The sequence below is a fragment of the Cuculus canorus genome, chromosome 28 (genome assembly GCF_017976375.1).
Source record: "Cuculus canorus isolate bCucCan1 chromosome 28, bCucCan1.pri, whole genome shotgun sequence".
Taxonomy (NCBI): Eukaryota; Metazoa; Chordata; class Aves; order Cuculiformes; family Cuculidae; genus Cuculus; species Cuculus canorus.
In genome coordinates, this window is record NC_071428.1 from 868446 (window position 1) to 885047 (window position 16602).

Consider the following 16602-nt stretch of genomic DNA (forward strand, 5'->3'; position numbering starts at 1 on the left):
CCCCCTTTTCCAACCCCAAAAATCCTTTTTCCACATCTCCTCTTCTTTAGAAAGGCCTTTATTTGACGAAATAGCAAACCAAACACGCACAGAAATCGAGTGTACGTAGTACACTGCGGACAGCGAGGAAGCGGCGATACGTTGGGGCTTCGGCATTCCCAACGGGATGGTTTTGTGGGAAAAAACTCCTCCGCTCCTTGGACAATAAACCCAAAGTTGGAGATGGGTGAAACATTACGGAAAAAAACCCCCAAAAAAACCATAAACCAAACAATAATCCGCAAAAATAGATTTTTCTTAACGTTATCGGACTAAAGGGAGGGTTAAATGGAAGGATGGGCCGTTAAAATGGCTACGGAGTTCGGGCTGTTTTCCTAAGGGATTCCTTTAATGTGGTCCACGTGGTACGAGGCAGCTACGGGGCCTAAACGACGCGCGGGGAAGGGATGGGTGTGGGGACGCCGGCACCCGGAGGGGAAAAACCCACCGAAGAGTCCATGCCAAGGACAGAAAATCCCGCTCGGTGCACTCCTGCTCCCGGCGCGGGGCTCCTCCGCCCCTCGGGAAGAGCTCCGGAGCCCCCGAACGCCTCCATCATCACCTCTGTCTCTGCTATCTCAAAGCCGCCCTCACTGGGATTGAAGGGAAGAAAGGGGTTGGAAAAAATCCTCCTGGATTTGATCCCACAAACCTGGATCACGGGGCAGGGAAAGGGGTCAGAGGGGAGAAGTTAAAGCTCTTCTCCTTTCCATCCCCTCATTTCCCACCGGGAATGAGGCCCCACGGAGCCCTGGGGACACAGGTGGGTTCTCCCGAACCTCCCCGGGCGCTTCCGTCCCCCACGAAGCGGCCACGTCGGGAGTCCCACGAGTCTAAAAATCATTCCCAATTTAGAACTAAAGAGGCGATTCCGACGGAGACACGATTCGCTCGGAGATGCCGGTTTAGTTTCAGGAAGAAGACAGCGCTCGGTGCAGTGATTCCCCCTCCCCTGCCCCACATTCCCTGCTACTCCTTGCTCCCGTTCCGACTAGAACATCACGTACAGCAGCAGCGACGCCGGCCGGAGCCGACGGCTGTCAGAAAGTCCATCGGTCGTGTAAGTGGCTGTCGCTGCCGAAGCTGTTACTCGCCGCTGGCTCTGGGTTTGGCGTTTGCCGAGTGGAATCTTCCCCTTTTAAGCTCTTCCTGCAGACGGGACACGTGTCGTGCTGTAAGGAAAAAGCAGGAGCTGCAGGGAAAAGCCGCTGGGATGGTTTGGAGGTGCCGACGAGGGGCTTGGCTGGGAGCCGGGACGGCCCCGAGCCGCAACGGCGCGGATTCTTACCAGCTCCAACCAGGGCACGATGCAGTTGCTGTGGAAGAAGTGGTTGCACGGTAATTGCCGGACCTGCTCGGCGACTGTGTATTCCTCTTTGCACACGGGACACTCCAAACCCGTATCTGGAAGAGACGGAAGAACGAGGAGGGTGAGGAGCCTCTCCGGGAATACAATCTGTGGCCTTCAGGAGCCACAAAGAACCCAGCGGGGCCGAGAGAGCGCTCCCCAGCAAAGAATTCCCTACGCTTTCTGCATAGAATTAACAAACCAAACCAAACTGCAGGTATTTTCCTGCCCAAACTTCTTCCCCGGGATTATGAGCGGCGATATGAAGCCGGAGAAGGCTGTGGGAGACGGGAAAAACTGCTTCTCGCCTCCTTCGGCACAAGGCCAGGGGCAGCGAGGAGGTCGAGCTTCGGCGGCCGCCGAGCTCCGTCAATCCAAACAGGCGAGACCGAGCATTACGACATGGAAATTCAGATGCTTCCCAGACAAGAAGAGGAGACAGAGGTATAAAAGGGCACAAATATCTGTTGTGGAAACGGCTTTTCTAATCAACCAATTTAAGAGCATTTGAGCTTCCAGTAAGAAGAGCGGCTTAGAGGGAATGGGATCCTTCAGGGCCAAATCCAGGCAGAAAAAGCCCCAGGATGAGCTGATTGCAAAACCATAAAGGTTATGAGAAGCCCAGCGACACTGTGAGGACCTCCAAGGTCCACGCGATGTTCCCAGAAGCAGGAATACGCCTGGAGCCTCATCTGCCGGCGCTGCCGTGAGCCAGTTTGGAAGGGGAGAAAGGAATAGGCCAAGGCCGGCTCCAGCGAGACCAAACAACAGCAAAAGGCAAAGCGATCAGGGGTGGAGAGGCCAAAACGGCAGCATGGGCTCTGCAGGAGAAAGGTCGGTGATGATGGCCTGAATCCACGGAGATCTGCGAGTTCCAGAGACTGCGGCAGCAGCAAAACTCTGGGTGTCCCAAGCCAGCAAACACGAGCGTTCCAGAGTCCAGACAGACAGTCAGGAGGATGGAGCGGCTCTGCCTTCCACTCTCCCACCGCAGCCGGGGAACGCCGAGACACGGCAAAGAGGCTGATCCTCAGCAGAGGGAGCGGGGAGCTCGGGATGTGCACCTCAAAGCCTCAGGAGATGAGGGACACGGGACACAGACGGAGAGACCGGCGATGGATTTCACTTACCGACTTGTTCCTGAGTTACTGTCACTGTCGGGAGCGAGGAGATCTTCTCCTTGTCGGCTGGAGGGGGTCCCGTGTTCTCCAACTGCCCCAAGAGCTGTGGAGAAGAAAACACGCTGTGCTCAAGAGCGGGGACGTGGCTTTGCCACACGGGACACGGAGAGCGCTCCATCCCATAACCAAGAGGCTCAGCACAGGCCATTCCCTGGGGATGGTTCCAATTGGTTCCCAAAGCCCCTGAGGGGACCAAACTTGTGGCTTCTCTCTTGGCTGCCTCACCAGCAACATTCCCAACCCCGGGAGCGAGCTCAGGCCGTTCCGTGGTGGCTGAGATACGCGGCGCACAAGTGACCGCCCCTGCTCTGCAGCGACGGTTGTGGTGTTCCAACCTCACCTTCCTGCTTCCAATCATGAAACCATAGAAACATAACTGTTGGAAAGGATCTTAAAGATTGTGTAGTTCCAACCCCACTGCCATGGGCAGGGACACCTCCCACTGGATCAGGAGCTCCAAAGCCCCATCCAACCTGGCCTGGAACCCCTCCAGGGATGGAACAGCCACCACTGCTCTGGGCACCCTGTTCCACACTCATGGTGAAGAAATTCCACCTTATGTCTCCAGTCTAAACCTGCCCCTCTCCAGTTTATCCCCGTTCCCCCTCGTCCCATCCCCACAGCCTTTATGAACAGCCCCTCCACAGCTCTCCTGGAGCCCCTTCAGGTACTGGAAGGTCACTCTGAGGTCTCCTCAGAGCCTTCTCTTCTCCAGGCTGAACAACCCCAACTCTCTCAGCCTGTCCTCGGACGGGAGGTGCTCCAGCCCTCGCAGCATCCTCGGAGCCTCCTCTGGACCCGTTCCAACAGCTACATCCCCTTCTTCTGTTGAGGATTCCAGAACTGTCCCCAATCCTCCCGCTGAGGTCTCCCCAGAGAGGAGCAGAGGGGCAGAATCCCCTCCCTCCCTGCTGGCCGCGCTTCTCTTGATGCAGCGCAGGACACGGTTGGTTTCTGGGCTGGGAGCGCACGTTGCGGCTCCTGTCGAGCTTCTCCTCGACCAGCACCCCAAGTCCTTCTCCTCGGGGCTGCTCTCCATCCCATCATCCCCATCGTGTACTGAATCCGGGGACTGCCCCGACCCAGGGGTAGGACCTTGCCCTTGGCCTGGTTGAACCTCCTGAGGTTCTCCAGCCCCACTTCTCCAGCCTGTCCAGGTCCTTCTGGATGACATCCCGTCCTTCTGGTGTGGCAACTGCCCCACTCAGCTCGGTGTCATCTGCAAACTCGCTGAGGGTGCCCTCGATCTCGCTGTTCATATCATTGATGAAGGTATTGAACAGCACTGGTCCCAGTACGGACCCTGAGGGACACCACTGGTCACGGATCTCCATCTGGACTTTGAGCCATTGACCACTACTCTTTGAATACGACCATCCCACCGGTTTCTCATCCACCGCACCGTCCACCCATCGAATCCGTCTCTCTCCAATTCAGAGAGAAGGATGCTGCGGGGAGGGATGGGATGAGCAGAGCTGCTGCTCCCGCCCCAGCGGGGAGCCGAGCGGAGCAGGAATCCGGCCCGAATCCGAGCGGTGACACCAACCCATGGCACGGCGCTCGCGGGGATCGCTCTGCTCTGCTCTGCTGGCTGCAGGGCGGGAGGAGGAAGGCGCTGTCTCGCAGCGGCCGTGTGGGCTGCACGGTCATTTTGGGAAGCGGTGAGTAAGGCGGGCGAGACTCACTCCCCGTGTGACGCAGCCCGGGGAGCCGGGGGGCTCCTCCAAACGGCAGCAGATGGCTCTGCCAGGCGCTTTCGGAAGGTGTCGGCACGACACCAAGCAGCCAAATTAGCTCTCGGTAAAGCATCCGTCTGCTCTTTCCACCCCGGCGATGCCAACACCCTGGAAGAGGTTGTGTGTGGATGGAGGCCGAGTCTCGAGGGAGGCAGACGACGCTGCCAGGGAGCGGGCGCGGAGTCGGCTCATCCCTCCACAAACAACAGCGGAAATGGCTCAGGGCTGCAAGTTGCTGAATTTGGTGAGAGATCCGGCGCTGACACCGGAGATTTTAAGCTTTGGCTTCTGTGGAGCTCAACTGAGAGGCACCTGCGAGAATCGCACCACACGTGAGATACCGGAGAGGTGACTAAGATCCTCTATTCCCACGGGAATAAGGTCCCAGTCCTGCTCTTACACCCGGTGAGGAGCAGGGCACAAGCAGACAGAAAGTTCCTAATCCTTATCCAAACCCACTCATTGTGTCCAGCAGCGGGAATGACCGGAGAGGAGCACGGATCAAAGCCCAGGGCCTTGTTCCATGTGGGAACAGGCATGGCTCTTACCTGGGTGACAATGGCATCCAGGCCACTCTGTCCCCAAGCGTAGTCCCCGGGATTCGAGTGCAGCATCCCGCTCCTGCGAAGGGGAGCAGAGAGTCAAGGAAGCTCTTTTATTCACCCCAAACCAACCTTGAGGTTCATGAGATCCTCCCAGAGGGGCCATAGCGGGAAAATCATAGAATCCTGGAATGGTTTGGGTCGGAAGGGACCTCAAAGCCCATCCAGTCCCACCCCTGCCACAGGCAGGGACACCTCCCGCTGGATCAGGGGCTCCAAGCTCCATCCAACCTGGCCTGGAACCCCTCCAGGGATGGGATTTCAGGGTTCTGGTTGATGTCAAGTGAGAATCATGGAGATATGAGATGATTTGGATTAGAAGGGATCTCAAAACCCATCCAGTTGCGCCCCATGCTATGGGCAGGGACACCTCCCGCTGGATCAGGGGCTCCAAACCCCATCCAACCTGGCCTTGAACCCCTCCAAGGATGGGATTTCAGAGTTCTGGTTGATGTCAAGTGAGAATCATGGAGATATGAGATGATTTGGGTTGGAAAGGACCTCAAAGCCCATCCAGTGCCACCCCTGTCATGGGCAGGGACATCTCCCGCTGGATCAGGGGCTCCAAATCCCATCCAACCTGGCCTGGAACCCCTCCAGGGATGGGGCACCACCACTGCTCTGGGCAACCTGGGCCAGGACGTCCCCATCCTCACAGCAAAACATTTCTCCCCAAGATTTCATCTCAATCTCCCCTATTGCAGCTCAAAACCGTTCCGCTCATCCTCTCCCTGCACCCCCTGATCCAGAGCCCCTCCCCAGCTCTCCTGGAGCCCCTTTCAGCACTGGAAGCTGCTCTAAGGTTTCCCCAGAGCCTTCTCCACACTGAACACCCCCAACTCTCCAGCCTGGCCTCGTACAGGAGGTGCTCTCAGCCCTTGGATCATCTCCGTGGCCTCCTCTGGACCAACAGCTCCATGTCCTCCCTGTGCTGAGGACTCCAGAGCTGGACACAGCCTCCAGGTGGGTCTCCCAGAGCGGAGCAGAGGGGCAGAATCCGTCCCTCCCTGCTGGTCCCACAGCTCGGGATGCAGCCCTGAGTGCAATTTGGGTTCTGGGCTGTGAGGACACTTTGTTCGTTGATGTGGAGCTTCTCCTCCACCAAAACGGAGCTCCTGGGCACCAGGGCAGATCTGGACATGAGTGACCAAAGCCTCACATGATACTCACCAGGAAAAAGGGTGCAGGGAGCCAGGAATCTCCGAGTTTGTAAAAAACTCCGCAAAGATCTGCTGGATGATCCTAAAGCGGGGGGGGAAATCAGAGAAAGAACCAAACTGAGCAAAGAAATACAAGGCAAAAACGGGCAGCAAAAGGTGAAATCATGCTCTGCCTGATGGCAGCAACACTGCTGCGAGAGTCAGGCCTGGGTAAATCCCCATCTGGAAGGATGAGCCCTTAGGCAGAGGCACAGCGCGGAGGGAGAAGGGAGACGAGGAGAAGGGATACGAATTCACCCGCGTGTGGGAGGGCTGCGAGAGGAAATGACTGAGCTTCCCAGGCACTGACTCGCTTCCTTGCGGTCAGGGTTGGCAGAACCCACCTTTCCCACCAGGCAGCTTCAATTAGAGCCAGGGAGGAGGAAGGGCCGAGCGGCTGATGGGAAAACCTGGGGTTTCCAGGTCTGGAGGTCACCCGCTGCAGGTGCCAGGACCCCCGTTCTGACAGGTTTCAAACCCCAAATCCCGTATTTATCACTGATATAGAAACACAGAATGCGTTGGGTTGGAAGGGAGCTCAAAGCCCATCCAGTCCCACCCCTGCCATGGACAGGGACACCTCCCACTGGATCAGGGGCTCCAAACCCCATCCAACCTGGCCTGGAACCCCTCCAGGGATGGGGCAGCCACCACTGCTCTGGGCAACCTGGACCTCTCTAGAGCCCCTGGGACCACTTTAAGGCCTTCCAGAACCACTTTAGGACCCCCAGGACACTTATAGAGCCCCCTGGGACTCATTTAGGGCCTTCTGGAACCCCTCTTGGACCTGCAGGACCCCTTTTGAGACCCACAAGACCCCTCTAGGACCCTCTGGACCCCTCTAGAGCCACCCATGACTCCTCTAGGACTCCCAGGACGCTTTGAGAGCCACCTTGGACCTGTTTAAGGTCCTCCAGGATCCCTCCAGGACCCTCTGGACCCCTCCAGAGACCCCCAGGACCCTTCTAAAGGTTCCTGGACCTATCTAGAGGACCCCAGTACCCATCAAGGGCACTCAGGACCACTGTAGGGACCCCCAGCACCCCGCTAGAGCCCCTTAGAAGCCTTCTAGGACCCCCAGGACCCCCTGAGAGCTCCCTGGGACCCCTTTAGGGCCTTCTAGGACCACTCCTGGACCTGCAGAACCCCTGTAGAGTGCACTGGAACTCTTTTAAGGCCTTCCAGGACCCCTCTAAGACCCGCAGGACCCTTCTAGAGCCCCACAGGACCACTCTAAAACCTGTTCCAGGGCCTTCTCACCCTCAGAGCAAAACGTTTCTCCCCAGGATCTCATCTCAATCTCCCCTCTTGCAGCTCAAAACCATTCCCCTCATTCTATCCCTGCAGTCCCCGATCCAGAGCCACTTCCCAGCTTTTCTGGAGCCTCTTTCAGCACTGGAAACTGCTCTAAGGTCTCCTTGGAGCCTTCTCCAGGTTGAACAATCTCAGCCTGTCCTCGTACGGGAGGTTCTCCAGCCCTCGCATCATCTCCGTGGCCTCCTCTGGACCCGCTCCAACAGCTCCGTGTCCTTCCTGCGCTGAGGACTCCAGAACGGAACGCAAAGCTCCATATGGGATGGAGACACTTCCAGGGCATCGAGGCACTCACCCTTCGATAGCGGGAGACCTGTCGGGGCGCGAGCTGCCCCGGGATCTGTACCGCCGGGTCATGGGCAATCGCGGGGGTCGGCTGGGTCCCCAGAGGTCAGCGTGGGCTTGGTGGCCCCTCTCGTTGTCCCTGCTGTCTTGATCCAGTGAGTTGCTACTCAGGAAGGGTCGGAAGTCGGGAAAGAACATTGTGTGGTCCAAATGGTCCCAAAGCTGGGCAGGGAGCAGAGAAAAGGGGAGAGAAAAACCACACACGGCTCCGTCACAAATCCCGGTGACTCCCATGCCTGCACAGAGGCAGAGAAGTCCACCTCGACGGAAGCAAGTGAGCAAATTCATGCGGTTACCATGGTTCCTGGGGGAAAAAAAAAAGTCTGGCAAACACACTTAATTATAGCCCAAATGAATCTGATGTTCCACCCCCAGGAAGGCCAACACGACGGCTCTGCTCCGCACAGATCAAAAAACAACGCAGATCTTGTTAAGCCACCCTGAGGCACTACGAGGGTTGGGTTCTCTCTCCGAGGGTTGGAATTTGAGGAGGGAAAAGGATGGACGCTCTGCAGAGCTCCTCAAATTCGAGGAGAGAGAAGGATGGACGCTCTGCAGAGCTCCGCAAATTTGAGGAGAGAAAAGGATGGACGCTCTGCAGAGCTCCTCAAATTTGAGGAGAGAAAAGGATGGACGCTCTGCAGAGCTCTTCAAATTTGAGGAGAGATAAGGATGGACGCTCTGCAGAGCTTCTCACATTTGAGGAGAGAAAAGGATGGACGCTCTGCAGAGCTCACATTTGAGGAGAGAAAAGGATGGACGCTCTGCGGAGCTCCTCAAATTTGAGGAGAGAAAAGGATGGACGCTCTGCAGAGCTCCTCAAATTCGAGGAGAGAAAAGGATGGACGCTCTGCAGAGCTCCGCAAATTTGAGGAGAGAAAAGGATGGACATTCTGCAGAGCTCCTCAAATTTGAGGAGAGGAAAGGATGGACGCTCTGCAGAGCTCTTCAAATTCGAGGAGAGAAAAGGATGGACGCTCTGCAGAGCTCCTCAAATTTGAGAGGAGATAAGGATGGACGCTCTGCAGAGCTCCGCACCAGCAGAGCCACCAAAAGGGGTAGGAAAACAGCCAGGATCCCGGCACAAGGCAGCCCCATCCTGATCCACAGCTCCGAGCCAAGCCCTCTCGGCCACCCTCGCCTGCCAAACCCATCTGGTTTCATTCCTTCTGCAATTCCATGGATTAAAGGAACAGCTGAGGAGGGCACTGGGGATTCACCATGGCCGTTTAGGAACAATAAATTCCAAGGCCACAACAAATCCAGGAGTTTTGGCCACTAAACCCCGCTGTGTGCCAGGCGGGACCGAGCTGCCGCTCCCGCCGGACGCACTCCGCGCTGCAAACGGGATATTCGAAGGAGTGGCGCCCTTGGATTCCCTGCGGAATTAAATGCTACTGAGCCAAACAGGAGGGCTGTTCTCTTCGAGAGCCTCGCCGTGCGCTGCGACACGATCAAAGCAGCTCCGTTTCCATCTCCCACCCAATCAGCTCTCTTTCCAGGGCTCTGCCCGGCTCAATCCGGCATCGGAGGAACGGGAGAAGCCAAGTTTATGACCCGTTCCCTGAATTAATGCCCCATAGACAGAGTTTTGCTTGTTCTCCTTCTGGTTACGATCCCGACAGAGCTCTGCCTGCAGCCAGGGGAGACTTTCATTTATTATTAATCCTAAAAGCCGTTTCAATTTACACATCCCAAAGCTCTCCGTAAACCAAGACGGGAGCTACGAGCGGGGACGATTTGATCCTGCTGAAACACGGGCGTTTCCTGGATGGTGGGGAACAGGAATATAAAGGCAACGGTTTTGTTTGGGAGACAAACGGATCTGGCTGAAAAGAAGGGGAGGAAAGGCAAACCAGAGCCCGCAGGAGCAAACAGGAAGGATCCAGATCCAAAACACGAAGCTGAAAAGGAATTTCAGCTCCTGCTTCCCACGCGGAGCCACGAGGCTTCACCGCGGCACGCGAGGAGGGCTCGGCAGCACCACAGACCCGAAACCTTGCCGGGATAACCCCACGTAGAAGCTGCAGCTCAAGACACCAGGGAGCAACCCCAGCAGGACCAGGGAAACAGTAAAACTCCTGGATAACCAGGGAAATGGATAACGTGGTCTCAGAGCAAGGCTCGCTGGCAGACGAGATGCTATTCCCATCTGTTTTAACACAGCTCAGCCTGAAGGGAAACCGAGCTCTGAGGAGCAGAGCTGAAAGCCACGCTGGGGTCAGGAAGAGGAGCCGCTGTGCAGCCACGTGCCCCGGGCAAAGAGTCTGGAGCGCTTATTCCCAGAGCTCGGCTCAGGCTGTCGGCACGTATCCGACTCTTTAGGTAATGGGGTAAATAAAGATGCTTCCAGCCCTCAGTGCTCAACACCTCCTGCTTTGAATTACAACGGAATTAGGGATTTGGTTATCGATTTGGACTTTTTAGCCAGCTGCGTGCCTGGATAACGCCAGAGCAACACCGAGCAGGGAGAGAAAGGGCCCTGCAGGACCCTGGCTGAGCATCCCTGCCAGACATCCCAGCGCCCTGCCCTTTCCTGCCCAGCCCAGCGAGGAAACCTCTGGCAGGTCTCGTCCTCGGTGTCTCCTCAAACTCTGCCGAGCGACAGAAAGTTCTTCGGAAGATCCATTTTGTCCTTTTCACAAGGCAGGAAGCGAAGGGACCTTCACACCTGGAGCCGAGGCTGGAAACGGCGTCACAGCCGGTTTAAAAACCAAAAAGGAAGGCAGGGAAACTCACCTCCGTGAACTGCGTGGACTGGCTGTCGTCTGCGCTGCTGCCATCCAGGAAACTGCGGAAAAAGAAGGGAGTGAGAGTCGCTCACCCCTCCCAAAGCAGCTCCCTTTGGGAAGAGGTGTCCCCGTCACAGGATGAGCAAGAGGAGCCCTGCGGGAACACAGCAGAGCGATTGCCCAGCACAGAACACGACTACGGACGTTAAAAGCCGTGCGGATGGGCCACGCATGACCTCAGTGTGGAATAAAACTGCGTTCCAGGCTGGAAGAACCTCCTGATCATAGAATTGCTTGGTTGGAAAAGATTTTTGAGAGCATTGAGTCCAACCATCCCCGTCCACTATCGAACCATCCCGGAACGCCATCGTCTATTTGTCTTTTAAACGCACCGACAGCCGCTTGTGTTTTCAGTCTCATCCAGGATTAAATCCAAATCCACCCTCACGTAGAAGCTTTTCACAGAATCATGGGATGGTTTGGGGTGGAAGGGACCTCACAGCCCATCCGGTGCCACCCTTGCCACGAGCAGGGACGTCTCCCACCGGATCAGGGGCTCCGAGCTCCATCCAACCTGGCCTTGAACCCCTCCAGGGATGGCAACCTTGGCAAAACCCTCAAAATGAAGATTTTTCTCCCTAAGATCTCAATCTCTCCTCTTTCAGCTCAAAACCATTCCCTCTCATCCTGTTCCTGATCAGAAACCCCTTCCCAGCTTTCCCGTAGGACATTTGCATTCCTTATTTTATCCTCCTTATCTTGTTTCCAGAGGCTTCGCACCAGGCATTCCGCAGTCCCCGAGGAACCAAACGCCTCCTCCATGTGTGCCTTACCTGGAATCATCCGTGACTTCTTCGATAAAGCCGGATTCACATCTCGGGCAAGTGTATTCCTGGGAAGAAAAAGGGAGATTTGTTTTAGGCACCAAGCCTGGGATGGTAGGAAAAAGACAAAGCTCAGTGACGCGGCAGAGTCCCATCCTGAGTTCCTGAGCTCCTCCACCGCCCTTCGAAGGCACTCGAGGAATCAGAAGTTTTGGTTTCATTACCAGGATTCCAAAGGCCGGTGGTTCCGGTGGATTTTATGGACCTCCAGTGATAACCCCCCCCCCCACCCCGTATCGAGATGGCGTGAGGGTGGCGGCGGACTGAGGGAAAGGAAACGGAAAAGCCCAACCCGCCAAGATCCTCACGCCTGTCTGGATCACAGGATTTGGGAAACGAGACGTTCAGGACCCCTCGAGAGCCCCCTGGGGCCCTATAACGCCTTCCAGGACCCCTCTGGGACCCCCAGAATCCCTCGAGAGCCCCCTGAGACCCTATAACACCTTCCAGGACCCCTCTGGGACCCCCAGAACCCCTCGAGAGCCCCCTGAGACCCTATAACGCCTTCCAGGACCCCTCTGGGACCCCCAGAACCCCTCTAGAGCCCCCTGGGGCCCTATAACGCCTTCCAGGACCCCTCTAGAGCCCCCTGGGACCCTATAATGCCTTCCAGGACCCCTCTAGGACCCCCAGAACCCCTCTAGAGCCCCTGGGGCCCATTTAGGGTCCTTCTAGGAGCCCTCTTGGACCCCCAGAACCCCTCTAGGACCCTCTGGACCCCTCTAGAGCCACCCATGACTCCTCTAGGACTCCCCAGACCCTTTGAGAGCCGCCTCGGACCTGTTTAAGGTCTTCCAGGATCCCTCTAGGACCCTCTGGACCCCTCCAGAGCCCCCCACGACCCTTTCAGGATGCCCAGGACCCCTCTAGAGACTCCCAGGATCCCTCCAGAGACCCCCAGGACCCTTCTAAAGGTTCCCGGACCTATCTAGAAGACCCCAGTACCCATCAAGGGCACTCAGGACCACTGTAGGGACCCCCAGCACCTCTCTAGAGCCCCTTAGAAGCCTTCTAGGACCCCCCAGGACCCCTCGAGAGCTCCCTGGGACCCCTTTAGGGCCTTCTAGGACCACTCTTGGACCTGCAGGATCCCTCTAAGGCCTTCCAGGACCCCTCTAAGGCCCCCTGGGCCCCTCTAGAGCCCCCTGGAACCTCTTTAAGGACTTCCAGGTCTCCTCTAGGACCCCCAGGATCCCTCTAGAGCCTCATGGGATACCTTTAAGGCTTTCCAGGACCCTCTGGACCCCTCTAGAGCTCCCATGGGATCTTTTTAAGGCCTTCCAGGACCTCTCTAGGACTGGCAAGACCCCTTTAGAGACCCACAGGACCCCCTTTGGGCCCTCTGGACCCTTCTAGAGCCACCCATGACCCCTCTGCTCCCCAAATCCACTCTTTGGGCAGGATTTTCCAGCCTGGGATTTGTGGGGTCTCTGCCCAAACCCTCTGGATGAGAGTCCGACTTCCTCTACTTACGCTTCCCACCCTGCCAGCGTCCTGTGAGCCTGAGGTATCTGATCCTGCTTCCTATCCCCGGAGTATGACACAGAAGAAGGGAAAAAAAAATGCCAGGACACTCAAGCCAGCGGCGCTCCGGTTGCTCCCAACGCCCTGCCGAGCTCCGATGGCATTCCTGGCACGGCGTTATCAGAGCCGGCGTTATCACCTCCCAGCCCAGTAACACAACATCTTCGCCGAAGCAGCTCTGTGTTCACCCACTTTGGCTCCCCCTTCCCTGTCAGCTCCGCTCCGGATCAGCTTCCCATTCCCTGTCAGCTCCGGATCAGCTTCCTCCTGGCTCTCCGCTTCCCTGGGAAGGGCACACGAGCCCTCCAGACACCTCAGAGGCCTCGCAAAGGTCATGGATTCGCTTCACGTTCGTTACTTCTAAGCAATTCCAAGCGTTCGTTGCTCCTGATTTGCAGCCGAGACCCAGCAATTCCGAAGAGGAAACGCCTGGCGGACTCCGTGTATCCAAAGCCTTTCCCAAACAGCTCCTTTTTCCCTGTATTTTGAATTCGGAGCGGGATCTGTGCTGCATCTGCTCTCTCTCTCGTGGCATTTACCCCCGCGATTCGCTCCGACGCACAACGAGCGGCACCCATTCCTCTTCCCGACCTTTCGATTCACGGATCCAAAGCCAAAAGCCTTGGACGGGTTGATTTTTCCACCCATCACCCACCGATTCCGGAGCTCTTTGGAAAACACACGGCTGCTGTTACTCTGGGAAAAAGAGCTAAACCCCCCCCCAACGCCGCGCGCTCAGCGTTTGCTTTGTTTCAGCAAAGACAGGGAGAGAAGTCGCCCGTCAGGAGCGGGAGACAAAGAGGGCGCAGGGAATTCCCAATAAACCCGTTTGGATTCTCCCACTTTATCCCGTTGGGTGTCACAGATCCTCCTGATGAAGACAGCGGTTGTTCTGATGGAGGGAAACTGAGGCACGGAGAGTTACCGGCCTCCTGTGACAGCCACGGGAAGTGAGGGAAGCAGCCAAAGCAGCTCCCAAGGTTATCCCGGTGGAAGCGTGGGGAGAGCAGCCCCGTGACCGCATCCCATCCGCACGGATGGGGGTCGGAGTGACGTCCCCGATCATCCCCAGGGATAGCAGAGCCCCATCCTCGCTCCTCAGGGCACGTCCTGGTGCTGAGTAAGGGTTGGCAAAGTCTCTCCTGGCTCGGGAAGGGCGTGAGGAAGCTCCGGCTGCGTTTTCCTTCAAAGAGATGGAGTGAAGGAACAGGTTTGGGGACAAACGGCGTCACCCGTCCGTGCGCGTCCCAACCCCGGGGCAGGACACGGACAACCGGAGAAAAGCCATGGCTCCAAAGAGGAGATTGAACATCCAAGGATGTAATAATCCTCCATCCCCAGACCCCACGTTCAGCTCCACAACGCTCATCCCAAGTGGAATCCAGGTGTCTCCGGAGGGGGGAAAAAGCGCAGAGCCGGTCGGGAGAGGCACAACAGCCTCCAGCGAGGCCTCGGCACTGAGTTGGGTTTCTGGGAACTCCTGAAATAGAAACTGGAGCGAGAGACGCCGGGAGAACCGGGAGAGCATCCTGCAGGGAGAGGATTCAGCGACCTCTTTCCTGCCCACGCAAAGCAGAAAGGACTTTGCTCCTGATTTAGAAGCGAGGGAAGAGGCTCCCGGCACATCCCGGGAAAGGGATGGAAAGGAGGAGAGGGCTCTGCTCCCAGGTTAAACACGAGAGAGGATTGAGGCCGCGGGAAAGCTGGAGTCCTGGGAAGGACGAGGTTTGAGTTGGTTTTGGTCAGTGCTTCCTTGAAAACCAGATGGGAACGGGGTAAAAAAGAGAACGGAGCAAAAATCCGTGAGGCGAAGCACCCGAAGGTGAAGCTACCAGCTCCTGGGATGAAGAGTTGGGATGGATCTGGATGCAGATATCCCCAGGGAGCTCAGGAATGACCTTTTGGGATTAACAGAGCTGAAATTCCCTGCCTGCAGACGCCGGTGCCGGCAGGAGCTGCGTCCCTGGCTGCAGCAGAGCGAGGACGGCAACGGAATCGGCCCTGGCTGCGGAGCAGCCTGCGGATATCGGCTGCCGAGAACGTCCTTCCATCATCCTCGGGTGGACAGGGATGCAGGGAGCTGCTCCGCTCTTCTCTGCCTCCCCCAAACCGTTCCGCAGCCCACCAAGTCAGGCCCTGTCCCTTCTCCCCAAACCTCAGCAAACGCAGCCCAAACTCCATCCTTGAATCCCTGAAAGCGGGAAAGGGGGGGACACCTCGAGGTGACCCCAACCCCACCTCGAGTTGGGATTTGTCACCTCCGATTCGTCACCTCCCTTCACAGCCCTCGGGGTTCCCTGGATTTCGAGGGTCTCCATCCGGCTCTGTTGGGGTTCAACGCCCCCCTACATCCCAGAGCGACGGCAGCGATGCCAAACCCCCCCCCCCACCCCGGGCACAGTTTTGGGGGGCAAAAGTGGGGAGGTGGACACAGACCTCCACCCAGAAAGACATCAGGGGACAAACAGGGATGTTGGGGTGAGGGTTAAGGTGTCCTCGGGCTTTTGGGGGGCACTTAGCGCCCACGGGGTTCAGCGGGGTTTGAGGGGACCCCCCTGCCCATAAAGGAATGGAGGCTGAAGGGGGGTTCAACCCTGTGGGGGGGCTTTGGGGGGACCCCTTGCCCACAAAGGGAGGGAATGGGGTGTATGGGGGGGTCATCCCTGTTGACAGGGACCCCCACAAAGGAATGGGGAGTGAAGAGGGGGTCAACCCTGTCCGTGGGGTTTGGGGGGGGGTCACCCCTTTCCCACAAAAGGAAAGGATGGGGGGCACCCCTGTTAACAGCGTTTTGGGGGATCAGAAAGGGAGGGGATGGGATTGGAGGGGACAGGGGAGGGGGACACCCTTCCCTCAAAGGGATGGGAGGGGATGGAATGGGACGGGGTCACCCCATCTGTGGGGTTTGGGGGAACCCCTGCCCCCAAAGGGAGAGAAAGGGGGGGTGTCAGCCCCTTCCCTCCAAGAGAGGAGACGGGATGGAACAAGAAAGGGTGGAATGGGGGGGGTCACCCTTGCCTGGGGGGTTTCAGGGGACCCCCTGCCCACAAAGGAAGGGAATGGGATGGGGGGGGATCACCCCTGTGTGTAGGGGTTTGGGGGGTCACCCCCTTCCCTCAAAGAGAGGCAATAGGATGGGGGGGACCCTCTGCCCACAAAGGGAGAGACGAGATGGAAGGAGAAGAAGTGGGATAGGGGGTCTCCCCCATCTGTGGGTTTTGGGGGTCCCCCTTTGCCCACAAAACAATGGGGTGCGAGGGGAGGGGGTCCCCTTTATCCCCAGGGCTTTATGGGGGGGGTTAACCCCTCCCACGCCGGACCCTGCCCAGGTTCCCTCCCCCTCCAAGGCAGCGGGGGGGGGGAAGGGGAGGGAGGGGGCGGCTCCCACGGGGGGTCCGCGGCGCTGAGAGCCCCCCCGGCTGCCCCCCGGCCCCGGCGCTCACCGGCAGCTTCGGGCTGATCTCCCCTTTGCAGCTGTGGCAGAAGAAGCGGTGTTGAGGCACGGCGGCCGCCGCCGAGGCCTCCGCCATCTTCTATGCCTGCCGTCAGTCCTCCTGCGGAACAGCGAGAGAGCCCGCGCTGGGCAGAGCAGCAACCGGAACCGCCCCTCTCTCGTAGCCTCGCACTTCCGGTACTGCTCTGCTGCTCCGCGCCAGAGGCAGAGAGTGGTGCGGGTAGAGCGTCACCTAGGCCCGAGG

At 57.7% G+C, this 16602-nt stretch overlaps 1 protein-coding gene across 1 annotated transcript; it reads right to left on the reverse strand.

The window, feature by feature from the left end:
* Positions 1–63: 63 nt before the first annotated feature.
* On the reverse strand, positions 64–16484 carry RNF115 (ring finger protein 115). Its single transcript, XM_054050925.1, has 9 exons — positions 16348–16484; positions 11330–11388; positions 10504–10555; positions 7715–7926; positions 6077–6148; positions 4853–4925; positions 2518–2611; positions 1328–1443; positions 64–1211 (listed from the first exon to the last, which is right to left on the reverse strand). Exons 1-9 carry the CDS (start codon positions 16432–16434, stop codon positions 1080–1082), a joined length of 897 nt encoding a protein of 298 aa, XP_053906900.1. The 5' UTR covers positions 16435–16484; the 3' UTR covers positions 64–1079.
* Positions 16485–16602: the final 118 nt, after the last annotated feature.

What these genes read in the sequence shown, in the direction of transcription:
- RNF115 (XM_054050925.1), bottom strand. Translation starts at nt 16,434, where the DNA reads ATGGCGGAGGCCTCGGCGGCGGCCGCCGTGCCTCAACACCGCTTCTTC. An exon ending in AGTCCACGCAGTTCACGGAG is followed by an intron (nt 7,927 to 10,503) that starts GTGAGTTTCCCT and finishes CTCCCTGCCCAG; the next exon opens with CTTTGGGACCATTTGGACCA. An exon ending in TCCCTGCACCCTTTTTCCTG is followed by an intron (nt 4,926 to 6,076) that starts GTGAGTATCATG and finishes TCCCCTTCGCAG; the next exon opens with GAGCGGGATGCTGCACTCGA.